The sequence below is a fragment of the Cervus elaphus genome, chromosome 17 (assembly GCF_910594005.1).
Source record: "Cervus elaphus chromosome 17, mCerEla1.1, whole genome shotgun sequence".
NCBI classification, from domain to species: Eukaryota; Metazoa; Chordata; class Mammalia; order Artiodactyla; family Cervidae; genus Cervus; species Cervus elaphus.
In genome coordinates this window covers 17,737,171-17,752,482 of record NC_057831.1, presented here as the reverse complement: position 1 = coordinate 17,752,482, position 15,312 = coordinate 17,737,171, and the positions used below count along the sequence as shown (strand labels likewise).

The window sequence follows — 15,312 nt, the reverse complement described above, 5'->3', positions numbered from 1 at the left end:
GTAAGGAATACTAACTTGAAAATGGGAGTGAAAGGTAATCAGCAAAATAAAATTGAGAAGTGAGATAAAGTGAAAGGGGGGAGTAAAAAGCCAAAGACCAGTGCCAGCCCTAGTGCCTGGAAGACACTATTGTCTAACATTCTGTCACCTGCTCCCCACACGCCCAGTTGCCTTTCCTCTAGGGAATTTTCAGGTTGGGAAGAGGCCGGAGGACAAGAGGAAGTTCTCTCCCATAATGTGACAGCATGATGCTATATTTTGTAAATAATGTTAGAAGAAAAAACTTTTTTTTTTTAAATGAGCTTTAAGGTGCTAGTCAGTTTTTACTTGACTTTCACACAGACTAATAGTAATTATTCAGTGCCAGGCACTCCCTCAGAGAAAATATGTTTTTGGTTGACTTGGTTATTTTAAAAGGTAGTGCGTATTTTGACATAGAACAAGTTAAGTCAACTCTTATAAAGAACAGGACAGTATTGGCCTTATTTCTAACTTCCAAAGAAAATTCCTTTTTTTTTTTTTTTCAGTAGTTCAAGTGTATCATGCATTATTACTAACTATAATCATTATGTGCTATACATTAGATTCCCAGGTCCCTAGAACTTTTATACCTGGGAGATTTTCTTCTTTGATCAACATCTTCCCTTTTCCTCCACCACCCTAACACCCATTGCCAAAGAACATCCCTAAAAGGGTTCGATCTGACTTTCTGTCTTTTTAGTAATTTTATGTATTTTGGGCTGTGCTGGGTCTTCATTGCTGCACAGGCTTTTTCTCTAGTTGCAGAGGGGGGCTACTCTCCAGTCGCAGTGCACAGGCTTATCGCGGTGGCCCTTTCTGTGGGTCACAGGCTCGGTAGTTGCCTCTCGTGAGCGCTGGAGCACGGGCGCAGCAGTTGTGGCACGTGGGCTTAGTTGTTCTTCAGCACGTGGGATCCTCCCAGACCAGGGATTGAACCCATCTCTCTTGCATTGGCAGGCAGATTCTTTCACCACTGAGGGAAGCCCCAATCTATCTTTCTCTCTAACTGATGTACTACTGTTTGGTTATTTTAAAAAGTAAGTATCTTCCAACTAAATTCAGTACATATTTAGTATGTTTTTTAAATTTTAGAAATTGAGCACATGTACTGGGTCTGTGAAGGATGTAAAAAGATATCAGTGCCATTAAGAACAATATTAGTTTGAGGGTCTTCAGTATTCATTGAAAACAAAATATTGTCATGTGTTTGCAGGTGGCACCTGTTACCTGAGCATTGAGTTTGGAAGTATCTGTATATATGATTGCTGTCACTGGAAACTCCAACTTTCTGTACAGTGAGAGACGGCAGAATATTAAAGCCATAACAAAAGGAGATTTGGTACCAGTGTCCAGAGTTACAATTCAAAGGGCACATTCAAGTAGAAATAGTGATAGGATGGTAATTGGATATCTAGGCTAGCCCCAAAACTAATTAACTGAAATACTAAAGATTTGCAAATGCTTATTTTTTCCAGCTTGTCATAAATATATGATATTTAATCAATAATATGGATTATGAGTTTTGTAAATGCCTATGAAATAACTGGGATAATCTGTCAGTTCAGTTGGCAGTCATGTCTGACTCTTTGCGACCCCATGGACTGCAGCATGCAAGGCTTCCCTGTCCATCACCTACTCCCGGAGCTTGCTCAAACTCAGGTCCATCAAGTTGGTGATGTCATCCAACCATGTCATCTTCTGTCATCCCTATCTACTCTTGCCTTCATCCTTTCCCAGCATCAGGGTCTTTTCTAAGGAGTCAGTTCTTCACATCAGGTGGCCAGGGTATTGGAGTTTCAGCTTCAGCATCAGTCCTTCCAGTGAATATTCTGGACTGATTTCCTTTAGGATTGACTGGTTTGATCTTCTTGCAGTCCAAGGGACTCTCAAGAGTCTTCTCTAAAACCACAGGTCAAAAGCATCAATTCTTCAGTGCTCAGTTTTCTTTATAGTCCAACTCACATCCATGCATGACTACTGGAGAAACCATAGCTTTGACTAGATGGACCTTTGTTAGCAAAGTAATGTCTGCTTTCTTAGGTTGTCTAGGTTGGTCATAGCTTTTCTTCCAAGGAGCAAGGGTCTTTTAATTTCATGTCTGCAGTCGCCATCTGCAGTGATTTCAGAGCCCAAAAAAATAAAGTCTGTCACTGTTTCCATTGTTTCCCCATCTATTTGCCATGCATTGATGGGACCAGATGCCATGATCTTAGTTTTCTGAATGTTGAGTTTTAAGCCAACTTTCTGACTCTCCTCTTTCACTTTCATTAAGAGGCTCTTTATTTCTTTGCTTTCTGCCATAAGGGTGGTGTCATCCGCATATCTGAGATTATTGATATTTCTCCCGGCAATCTTGCTTCCAGCTTGTGCTTCATCCAGCCTGGCATTTCACATAATGTACCCTGCATATAAGTTAAATAAGCAGGGTGACAATACATAGCCTTAACGGACTTCTTTCCTGATTTGGAACCAATCTGTTGTTCCATGTCCAGTTCTAATTGTTGCTTCCTGACCTGCATACAGATTTCTCAGGAGGCAGGTAAGGTGGTCTGGTATTCTTGTCTCTTTAAGAATATTCCACAGTTTGTTGTCATGCACATAGTCAAAGGCTTTGGTGTAGTCAATAAAGCAGAAGTAGATGTTTTTCTGGAACTCGTTGCTTTTTTGATGATCCAATGGATGTTGGCAATTTGATCTCTGGTTCCTCTGCCTTTTCTAAATCCAGCTTGAACATCTGGAAGTTTTCAGTTCATGTACTATGGAAGCCTGGCTTGGAGAATTTTAAGTATTACTTTGCTAGCATGTGAAATTAGTGAAATTGTGCGGTAATTTGAACATTCTTTGGCATTGCCTTTCTTTGGGACTGGAATGAAAACTGACCTTTTCCAGTCCTGTGGCCACTGCTGAGTTTTCCAAATTTGCTGGCATATTGAGTGCAGCACTTTCACAGCATCATCTTTTAGGATTTGAAATAGCTCAACTGAAGTTCAGTCACTTCCACTAGCTTTATTTATAGTGATGCTTCCCAAGGACCACTTGACTTCTCATTCTGGGATGTCTGACTCTAGGTGGGTGATCACACCGTCATGGTTATCTGGGTCATGAAGATCTTTTTGTATAGTTACTCTGTATTTTTGCCACCTCTTCTTAATATCTTCTTCTGTTAGGTTGATACCATTTCTGTCCTTCATTGTGCCCATTTTTGCATGAAATGTTCCCTTGGTGTCTCTAATTTTCTTGAGGAGATCTCTAGTCTTTCCCATTCTGTTGCTTTCCTCTATTTCTTTGCATTGATCACTGAGAAGGCTTTCTTATCTCTCCTTGCTATTCTTTGGAACTCTGCATACAGATGAGTGTATCTTTCCTTTTCTCCTTTGCCTTTAGCTTCTCTTCTTTTCTCAGCTAATTTGCAAGGCCTCACCAGACAACCATTTTGCCTTTTTGAATTTCGTTTTCTTTGGGATGGTCTTGATCACTGACTCCTGTACAATGTCACAAGCCTCTGCCCAAAGTTCTTCAGGGACTCTATCAGATCTAATCTTTAGAATCTATTTGTCACTTCCACTGCATAAGGGATTTGATTTAGGTCATACCTGAATTTGGTCTAGTGGTTTTCCCTACTTTCTTCAATTTAAGTCTGAATTTGGCAATAAGGAGTTCATGATTTGAGCCCTAGTCAGCTCCCGTTCTTGTTTTTGCTGACTGTATAGAGCTTCTCCATCTTCGGCTGCAAAGAATATAGTCAAGTCTGATTTTGGTCTTGACTGAACTAGGATAATAAAAACCAGTTATTTTATTATTTCTCTGAAAAATGTTTTGAGTTCTGAACAACCAATTTGTAAACAGATTAACAACGCTCCACATGTGAGCTTGATTGAAAACCCAAGAAACTCACAGTCTGATTTGGAATATAGAATGAAATTATAGTCAGTCCTTTGTTAATTGTGGTGCTTTATAGGAATACATAGGAGAATCTAGAACCAGACGTAGGGTGGAGATGACCTGGAGGGTTCTGAAGGGCAGAAAGGGGAACCTGAACTCAATCTGAAAGAACTTGGAGTTGAGCAGGTGAGGGACCTCTGAAGAGGCAGAGACACTTTTTTGAAACAAAGCAAGAAGAAGCATGAGAGAGAGTGGCATATTTGGGGAACTTTAGCGAGTTTGGACCTCTTGTTTGCAGAGGGCAAGTGGTAAGATTTGAATGAAGGTGAGTAGGCTAGATAAGATCTTTAAGAACCTCACATTTCCTAGTAAGGAGTTTGGGTTTATCTTTAAGGTAGTGAGAGGTCACTGAAGGAGTTTACCTCGGAAAATAACATAACCAAACTTGTATTTTAGAAATGCAAATTGATTTTGCATTAACAGAAGAAATTGATTAGCACTAGTGGCTTTTGAAATAAGGAATAAGCTAGTGAGAAATAAGACTAAGGTAGCAGAAAATTGGAGGAGGGAAGCAGAGTGTTCCTGAAAGAACAATTTTTACAAATCAAAAGAAACTTGGTTAGCAGTGATAAATGTTAAGTTTGGTCAAAGCTTGAGAATAAATGCTTGGCTTTATCAATCAGGAGGTTCTGTCTTGTTCTTTCTTTTCCTCTCTTTTGTAGCGGTTTTAGGATAGGAAGAGGGAAGAGAAAAGATGAAGAATGTTTTCTCAGTCTTTGGCTAGTAACTATTTAGTTTATATCTGTTATAGCTCTTTAATCTTAACATTACCCCTGTGGAGTTATAAAATCTGTTGTTACAAATAATAAATCACTCAGAAATGTTAGGAGTCTTGTCCATTTTCTCTCGGGCTTCACTTATAGCTCAGTTGGTAAAGAATCTGCCCACAGTGCAGGAGACCTGGGTTTGACTCCCGGGTTGGGAAGATCCCCTGGAGAAGGAAATGGCAGCCCACTCCAGTATTCCTGCCTAGAGAATCCCATGGACAGAAGAGCCTGGCAGGCTGCAGTCCATGGGGTCTCAAGAGCTGGACACAACTTAGCAACTCAGCCACCACTACCCATTTTCTCTCAACTGCTAAGTGGCAGAGATGGAATTTGGCTTACACTTTTTCCGTGTTTTATACATGTTATGAGGAAATGCAATTTCAAATTGCCTCATTAATTTCAAGTTGAAAAATATTAATAAGTGCAGTTGACTTTTTTGACCCAAGGAGAGAAAATGGCTTAAGTCTCTTTTAGAAGGCTGTAGTGTACCGTGGTTTGTTTTCCCCCAGCGTCACAGATTCTGAGCTGTTTACTTCACCTTACTTCTGACTCAGCTCCCGCTCTTTTCCAGCTTCTTGTCTTCTCTCAGCACGTGACATAGAGCCAGTAAAGGAACGAGGAAAAATGTGCCCTGAGTGTTACATCCATTTGATCTCAGAATATTTCTTATCAGTAGCTGTAGTGTAAAGTGACTGAGGCAGACTGGACCTAACGTTTAAGAGTGGCAACAAGTGCCAGAGCTTCTCATTCAGCTAAAAGTAGTTCGGATGCAGAAAGCAGTCTTTTCCTTGGTATCATGGTTGCAAATACCAACGCAGTAGCACAGCTGCCTCTGTGCGCCGTGGTGCGCCGTGGTGTGATGGGGCAGCGTGCTGCGACCGCTCAGCCACCACAGGGAGGATCGCAGTGGAGCTTGGAAAGCGCAGGGATTGGTCCCAGCCCCACTTCTCCTTAGCGGCCATGAGCTTGCTTTCTGTGTCTGTGAGTCTGTTTGTATTTCGTATGTAAATTCATGTGTATTATTTTTTAGATTCTCTCTATAAGTGATATCATACGGTGTTTGTCTGTCTGACTTCACCAACTACAATTTTCTCTAGGTCCTTCCATGTTGTTGGGAATGGTGATATTTTATTCTGTTTTTAATGGCTGCACAGTACTCTGTTACATATATTTATATATCACACCTCCTTAAGCCAGTTGTCTGTTCATGGGCACTTGGGCTGTTTGCATGTCTTGGCTGTTGTAAATAGTACTGCTGTGAATATTGGGGTGCAGGTATCTTTTCAACTTAGAGTTTTTGTTTTTCTCTGGGTGTATATCCCCAGCAGTAGGATCGCTGGAACATGTGATAGCTTTGCTAGTACTTTTTTAAGGAACCCCCGTACTGGTTTCCATAGTGGTTGTGCCAGTTTACATTCCCATCAATAGCGAATGAAGGTTCTCTTCTCCACACCCTTCGCAGCATTTCTTATTTGTAGAGTTTTTGATGATGGCCAGTCTGATCAGTGTGAGGTGACACCTTGTTGTAGTTTTGATTGGCATTTTTCTAATTAGTAATGTTGAGCGTCTTTTCATGTGCTTATTGGCCATTTGTTTATCTTTTTTTTGTAATAAATGTCTGTTTAGATCCTTTGTGCATTTTAATTTGATTATTTGTCTTTTTATTGTTGAGTCATACGAGTTCTGTGAATATTTTGGATATTAGCGAAAGTCGCTCAGTTGTCTCACTCTGTGACACCATGGACTGTAGCCTGCCTTGTTTCTCTGTCCGTGGAATCCTCCAGGCCAGGATACTAGAGTGGATAGCAGTTTGCTTCTCCAGGGGATCTTCCCAACCCAGGTCTCCTGTGTTGCATGGTGGATTCTTTACCATCTGAGCCACCGGGGAAACTCAAGAATACTGGAGTGGGTAGCCTATTCCTTTTCCAGGGGATCTTCCTGACCCAGGAATTGAACTGGGGTCTCCTGCTTTGCAGGAGGATTCTTTACCAACTGAGCCACCAGGGAAGCCCAAGTTTGGATATTAGACCTTTATTAATTAGATATATGATTTGATATTCTCTCATTCTGGGGTTATCTCTTAACTTTCTTGATAATATCTGTGGAACACAAGTTTTTAACTTGATGAAGTCCATTTTATCTATTTTCTTTCTTTTGTTGCTTGTGCCTTTGATGTCATATCTAAAAATCTATTGCTTAATCCAAGGTCGTGAAGATTTACTCCCATATTTTAAGAGTTTTAGCAGTTAGGTCTATGATAATTAATTTTAGCATAAGGTGTAAGAAGGGGATCTAACTTCAGTCTTCATTTTTCATATCCTCCTCCTCTCAGCCCTTGGCAACCACCAATCTACTTTCTACTTCTGTAGATTTACCTATTCTGGGTATTTCATATAAATCATACATGTGACCTTTTGTGTCTGGCTTCTTTCACTTAACATGTTTTCAAGGGTCATTCATATTGTAGCCTGTATCAGTACTTAATTCCTTCCTATTGCTGAATAATATCCCATTGTATAGATATACTACATTTAGTCCATTTTGTTTATCCATCCATCTCCTGGTGAATATTTGGGTTTTGGTATATTGTTTTTTAATCCTGTTACTTCAAGACTTTTGACCATATATATCAGCATGCTTCTTTAGATATAAATTCACAAATACAAGGAACAAAAAGGAAGCGCCCATACTTCTCACTCTGAATTAACAGTAATGACAAAAAAGAAAAAAAAAAAAAGAGTAATGACAAAAATATGCAACAGTTTTCTATTTATCACCAAGAAAGTACTTTGTATTAGTGTCTTTCGCCTGTTATTTATTTTATAGCCTTCATGTTTTGTAAGTTGCTTAATATCCACTGCCTCATTTAAGCATCACAAGAACATTAAAAAGCACATATAGGGCATTTAAAAAATTGTTCTTGTTTTCCAAGAGAGAGTATTATTGATGATTGTCACTTACCCAAAGTTGTGTAGCACTTAAGTTGCAGAGTCTAATGTAACTATAATCTTTTGCCTCTAAACCATGTTCTTTACTAATAACAGAATGTTCTTACACAAAGAATTTTAGCTATTATGCCCTGAGTCAGTACACTGAATTCTTGTAGTTAACCTAAATTATTCAATGAAAGATACTGTGCATACTTATTCTTTTTATATCACAATTGAAAATTAACCTAAAATATAGTTTTAACCCCAGTTATAATATTGGTATTAAGAGCTAGGAATCATCTCTGTAACTCAGAATTTTGTCTTCTGGTGAAAAAAGCCAACGCAGGAGAGGGGCCATGTGCATTTTCAGTTTTATTCAGTAGTATATACTTTAGTGCATCTACCTAGGTTAACTGTAGGCTTTCAATAAAGTATTTGTTGAGTGAATAAATGAGAGGATTTATATTGTATTCTACTATCTGTGTGATATTACTAAATTTTATCATAAATTGCCACTGAACATTCCAATTAATCTTACAAGTTTTGAAATGAACACAGTAATAAAAGTTTTTATAGTCTAACACATATTTAATAGAGTACCACTTATTTTTGTTCTTATTAAAATAGCAGATATCATTTAATCTTTATTGAACAAATGAATAAGCCAAGACATAGAAAAGCTTAGTAACATGCTAGGTGGCAACCTAAGCCAGAGATTCCTCTTATGTAGGTTTCATACAGCTATGCTGAGTTATAAAAGTCATTAAAATTTAATTATCTTAAAATAGCCTGATACTGATAAAAGGTATTTAATAGCTTGCGATTTGGTAGAGCCTGTCTTTGAGGTGTGATTATATTAACATTTCTATCATTCTAAATTGATATTTGTGTTTTACTACTTCTAAATTATATCGTTAAGATGACTTCATGTGTGTCTGATTAAATTTTATTCTACTCATATTCTTCCGTATTCTTCCCACTTTCATCCCCTGTTCTTATCAGAAATTTATATATGGCTTTTTAAATGTCATTAAACATCAGCTATCTCATGTTTTTAGGATCAGGAATTTTCCTAGATCAGCAAAACATCTTTTTTCAAAATTGCCAAAGGCTGCTTTAAGATACGTGGTCATTTTAAACTTAGCAGACATTTTGGTTCTTCTTTTAGGTGTTGACAGCTCTTCTACGACAAGCAGTGCTTCTCCAATGCCCAACAGTTACGATGCTCTGGAAGGAGGCAGCTACCCAGGTGATTTGTTCTGTGCATAGTTGAAGTTTATTTGAAAAGTTACTGACCATCAATTACTTTCAAACATGAACACTTACTGTACTATATTTTTAACAGAGAAAGGAAACATTTTCCTGTTATTTTCAGCCTTAATTTCATGGTGTAATTGTCATGTAACAACTATGGTTGCTGTCTCTGGGAGGCCTAAGGAAATTTAGTATTTGAATTTTGTTACCATGCTCTTTATCCTTTTCCTCTTTCTAGAAGACTTAATACTGAATAATTTTTCTCTTCTTTCCCTTCTTTTTTAAATTTATATTTCTGTTCTCATGCTTAGGTCCTTGAATTTCTTCCAAATAGCCTCTGAGTATAAATAGTCTTTGATACTTTACTCCGCCTATGGCTCCTGCCTGCCTCCACCAGTAAACAGATTAGCCAATTTGGGGGGAGGTTTTGGAGGCATTACTTTTAACCATATCTGGAAATAACTTTGGTCATCATGTAGGAGCAGGAGTGGTGGATAGTGTTAAAAAATCTACAAATTTGACTTCTATAATGGATAGGTGTTTCATTCTAGCATCTTGTACTGTTATTTTCCTTTTTTGCCTGTCTCCTAACCCCAACAGCCTGACAACCACACCTGATCTTCTGCCTTTTCTTTTTAATTATTCCAAACTTTAGGACTAACAAAACAACTTTTTGTGCTCTTCTCTTTCTTATCACATTGGTAATTATCCAGGATGAAGCTTAATTGTTGGAATGTGCTGGGCTTCACACACTGTCTTGCTATCACTGTCGTATGAATCAGTAGAAAACTTCAATCTTCTCAGCTTAATATAGAGTTCCCTTTTAATATTTCAAGGATACTTAAATGAGCTACTCAGTCTTTTGTGGTTAAGGATTTTTTTGCCCTAGGGATCTGTGGATCTGTGTGTGTGTGTGTGTATGGGTGAGAAGTTATGGACCATTCCAAAAGCAATCCCCATTATCAGAATATTCTAGAAGAGTCACTTCATTCACTAAAAGATGAAACTATAGTATTTCATGAGCATCAGGTTAACCCGAAGTAAAACATCCAACGTAGTGGAGTTAAAACGTGGTGGCCTTGGAGTTAGACCTTGTTGTGTTTGTCTGTATTCATTTAATCACCAGATCTTACTCTTGTTATGGACTATGCCTTGACAGTAAGTGAATGACCCTGGGCAAGTTTTCTATCTATTTGTACTACACCAAAATTAAGGAAAGATGAGAATCTGTCAGAGTAAGATTAAATGAAGTAAGTCTGTATGTCAGATACTAGATAGATCTTAGGGACTGTAGAGATGTATGAAATATTGTCCCTTTCCTAAATAAGAGGAAAAGCTTTGGACCCTCATATTTAGGACTCCAGTTCTTCATTTCTTAAGCTGGTGACTCTTGCTGTGTTAAGACACCTTTCTATTAATACTTCTGTTCCCATCACCGTCAGGAGAGACAAGCAGGAAATCTGAGGAAATGACATGACGTTGATGCTTTTGTCCTTTTAAGAATGTCCAGGAAGGTCTCTTCAAAAATGTGAGCTAATAGAGTCAGTCTAGGATGGGATTCCTCAATAAACTTTGAAAAAATAAATTTATTAAAATCAGATGCTTTTAAGAATTTTTTGCAGAATATGATTGCTAGTGAAGAATGTAATTTTTATATGAAAAATAGACTAAAATGCATATATTTTATTTTTAAAAAACCTTTTTATGTAGTTTTGGAGTATAGCTGCTTAGCAGTGTTGTGGTAGTTTCAGGTGGACAGGGAAGGGACTCAGCCATACGTATACATGTACCCATTCTCCCCCTAACTCCCGTCTTGCCCAGGCTGTCACAGAACGTCAAACAGAGTTCCATGTGCTGTTCAGGAGGTCCTTTTAAATACAACAGTGTAAAATACACATTTATTTTAGATTTAATTTTAAAAGTAAGATTAACAGTATAACAAAATGTTAATAGTGGTTTTGTGTAGTAGAGAAATAGGCTTTCTTTTGTTGATATTATTCTTGTATGTGATAATTAAATTTTCTACAGTTATTTTCCCCCTACAGTATTCATCACTTTTTAGTTTCTGTTTTAAATGAAGGAAAAGCATTCATTCATTAAATTTTATTTGGACTCTACTATATACCAGACATTGTTTTAGGAGCTGGACACTTTTCTAGACACTGTCTTTCAGAGTTTCACAGTTTTGCCTCTGAAAATAAAGCAGATTTCTGGGGGATTGTGGAAATAGGCCACTTCTTCCATGGGCCTTTTTTTTTTTTTAAATAAATGTCAAGGTCAGATAAAAAGGCAAGTTGGAGAAGAGAGTAATTGACACTGTTTTTTATTGCTTTGCTTTGTTTTCTGCTTCTTGGCCCCATTTCTGCTGAGAGAATAAAGGGAAAAAATAACTGTTTGCATATACATAAATATAAACTTATATGCTATATTGTATTTATTATATACATTTAGTATGTTATCTGTTAGGAATATCAACTGCAGTATGTGTCAGTGAAATGATACAAGGTGGAGTTTTCCTGTAATATATTTGTTAAAAAAAAATAAAGATGGAGTAGGAACATGTGAAACAAGATTAGCAAAATATTTAAAGCTAAGTAATGGATATATGGGTTTATTATTTTGTTCCGTTTTTGTATGCATTCACAATTTCTCATAAGGAAAAGTTTTAATAAGAGGAAAGAAAGTGCCAGAAGCTGCGGCTCACCCAGGTGTCCCTGTGGAGCGCTGCTTTTCAGTGACCACCGTGACTTTCCCTTTGTTAGATGTGCTTTCCTCATCTGCAAGTAGTCCTGCTCCTGACCCCGCTCCCGGCCCCGCTCCAGCGCCAGCCCCAGCGGCTCCTCAGCCTTCAAAACTGCCTAAGCCGTTTGGGTATGGCTATCCGACTCTTCAGCCTGGCTATCAGAACGCCACAGCACCACTTAATTCTGGAGGACCACCCAGTAGCCCAGTGTATTCTGGATTCCAGCAGTATGCTCAAGTATGTATTTAGTCGTATAAAGTTATACAAAAATTGTGAAACTTAGCAATTCTGACCATTCCCTGGTGATTCAAATGTATCATAGGTGCTAATGTAGATAAGCCTAGATTAAACATGCACAGACTTTGATTCCAGTTTGTGTGTGTATGTTTATGTGTGTGTGTACTTGTACTTTTATTTTTCAGAGTCTCTGTAATGTGCAGATATTCATTTTATGATCAGGAAATTAAATGTTATTTTGAATTTTGTGTTACTAAGCTGGCTTGCTCAAAAACTGACATGGTATAAATGTAGTTTGGGATTTTGGTTTCAGTGCTTAACTTGAAGAAGTCTCTGACATATAGCTAAAATTGGTAAAAGCCTCAACAAATGCTCATTAATACATTTGTTCATTATTTTTGACTTGACCTTTCATGGAGTTACCTCTTAAATACCATAGCAATTTGTTAAAAGGACAATAAGTATTTTGCATTTATACTTGTTGAGAAAAAGTAAAATATAAGGAAACAGTTTAAATGACAAAAGCATTCTACTTATAATAAAAAACTGCTCTTAGTAGACTAACTTTACAGAGATTTCATCTTATGGTGAACTGATGAAAATTAGAGAAGAAAAAAAACATTTCTTCCTGGAATTTAATTTTAGAATTAAAGCACAGAAGGAAGAAGGAAACTGGGGAAGGCACTGGAGAAATATGGTTGGTTAGTTCAGGCTTCCCTGCCTTCCGTTTTGTTAGATTTTCTTTTGGGCTGTGTTGGTCCAAATGGAACTCCACTATTTCAGGATAAGTGAGCAATAATGACTTAAGCAGATAGCTAGGTTGTGCTTTAAATTCTTATCTGTCTACTTAAAAAAAGATTATAGATTTTAATCTAATATTAACATTAACAAGCTAATTTTAACAGAAGCCATTTATTTTTCAAGTCCTAGTTAGAATAGGAATATTTTACTTTAAATAGCTTTCTGTAGTAAAATTGAAAAGTAAAAGTGAAAGTCGCTCAGTCATGTCCGACTCTCTGCAACCCCATGGTCTATACATTCCATGGAATTCTCCAGGCCAGAATACTGGAGTGGGTAGCCTTTCCCTTCTCCAGGGGATCTTCCAAACCCAGGGATCGAACCCAGGTCTCCTGCATTGCAGGCGGATTCTTTACCAGCTAAGCCACAAGGAGTAAAATTGAAATGACTCTAAATATTGCATCTAGTATAACCCAGTGGGAGGGCCCTGAAATCTTAAGGGTTTTCTTGGTATTCCTTTATTTGAGATGACCTTTACTAAGTAGTGGGAAACCCCAGTGGTTGCCCTTTGAGGAAGAAAAAAAAGCTTAAAATTAGTTTTTCAGAGTTGAAAAAAAGAAAAAGTTGATGTTTTAAAAAGAAGGGAGTTTCCTCAGTCCAGTGTTTAAGACTTGGTGCTTTCACTGCCTTGGGCTCATGTTCACTTTCACTGGTTGGGAAAGTGTGATCCCACAAGCCATATAGTATGGCCAGAAAAAAAAACCCTAAAAATTAAAAAATAAATTAATTTTAAAGGAAAAATTAGAAAAATATTTTAGGCCTTCCCTGGTGGTTCAGTGGTTAAGAATCTGCCTTACAATGCAAGGGACACCAGTTCAGTCCCTTGTCCAGGAAGATCCCGCATGCCAAGCAGCAGCTAAGCCCGTACGCTGCAGCTACTGAACCTGGGCACTGGGAGCCTGTGCTCCAAACAGCAGACGCCTCCGCAGCGAGAGGCCCTTGGACCACGACTGCAGAGTAGCCCGCTCAGCACAGCTAGAGAAAGCCCGTGTGCAACAGCAAAGACCCACCACAGCCAAAAAAATTTTTAAATCTTTAAAAAAAATATTTTAGTGAATATGTAAAAAAAAACCAGATACAGAAGCTGTATGGCTTTTTTTTTTTTTTTTTAATTAAAAAGCAGTGCATGATCAGTTGTAGGAAAATGTAGATGAGCAGAAAAGAAGAAAATAAATATCAGCCAGTATTTCCACCATCAAGATATAAACAGTAACACTTGGAGCTTGTCCTTCCAGGTTTCTTGCTATATGCATCTACGAGAGAAAGCCAATAAAAGAGCTGGGCATCTAAATGACTTATTTACACAAACAAGTTGATAAATATGAGCATTGTTTTACATTTTTAAAAAAATCCTTGAATAGCGTGAGAGGGAACCTTTCCATATTATTTCATACCTTTCATCTAATAGCTACGTAATGTTTTATAATCGCCCAGCCTACTGCTATTGGTCATAACTGAGCATCAAAATCAACATGTACAAGTGTGCACAAAGCTTTGTGTAGTTGTCTCATTATTAACTTAGATGAAATTTCTTCAGGTAAAATTAGTCAATCACAGGTGCTAATACCAGACTTTAGAATTTCTCTCTGCTTATTCATTCAGTGAAAACTGAGTTTCTACTATGTGACAGCCCTACTCTAGGCACTGAGGCCACACAAGGAAGCCAAGTGCCCAAAACAGAGTTCCCTCTCTCAAGAAGCTTGGTGGGAAGGCTGGATCAATAGGACAATAAGTAAATCCATAAATTAACAAGCTGATTTCAAACAATTATAAATGCTGTGAAACAAGATGAGTTGAAGAAATTGCAGGGCTTGGGTATGTGGAGTAAACAGGAAAGCCCTCATTGTAGAAGTTTTGTTTAGTTAATATTTGAATGACAGGAGAAGTCAGATGAGGATAAATATGGGGGGGGGGTAGAGAAGTTTGGGCCGAGGAAACATATATACAGAAACGTAAGGCAGAGGCAACTTTAACGTGTTTCAGAACTGAAGTCCCTGTGTGGCTATAGCCCCAGCTGGCAAAGGGAAGAGTAATAGTAATGGAATCAGAGAGTTTGGGAAAGACCATAGTCAGAAACTTGAGTTTTACACCAAGTGCAAAGGAAAGACATAGGAGATTTTATGGAATGGAATGAAATCTGGTTTATGTATTTAGAGAATCACTTGGCTACTAAGTGAAGAACGGATTAGGGATGAGAGTATTTGAAAAGATAAAAATGGAAACAGGGAGACAGATGGAAGCTTTGCATCATCCCAGGAATAGATGATTATGCTTTGTTCTAAGGTGGTATTGGCAGAGGTAGTGAAAAGTGGATGGATAAGGGATATCTTTTGACTTTCTGATGAATTGGATGTGGTGGGTGAGAGAAAGGAAGCATTAAGGATAACTCTTAGGTTTTTGGCAGGACAGCTGGATAGAGGGTAGTGTATTTATTTAGATGGAAGACAGAGGAATAGTTCTGGGAATGGGAATCAAGTTGGCCATATTAATTTAAAATGCCCAATAGACATCCAAGTGGAGATGTCTAGCAGACAGTAGTTTTTGGTGCTCAGATATGAAGAAATAATGTACCAGTTTATATTCCTAGCAAAAGTTTCTATGACTGCCCACTTCTCAGTAT

General features: G+C 37.9%; 1 protein-coding gene across 5 annotated transcripts in view; it reads left to right on the top strand.

The window, feature by feature from the left end:
- Positions 1 to 15,312, top strand: part of SEC24B (SEC24 homolog B, COPII coat complex component) — a 78,965-nt gene that overhangs the window by 38,558 nt on the left and 25,095 nt on the right. For all 5 annotated transcript variants that reach the window (XM_043870957.1, XM_043870956.1, XM_043870953.1 and 2 more), the window contains 2 exons: positions 8,829 to 8,909; positions 11,677 to 11,894. In XM_043870957.1, coding sequence (XP_043726892.1) covers positions 8,829 to 8,909; positions 11,677 to 11,894 — 299 coding nt within the window. The remainder of the gene's footprint in view (positions 1 to 8,828; positions 8,910 to 11,676; positions 11,895 to 15,312) is intronic.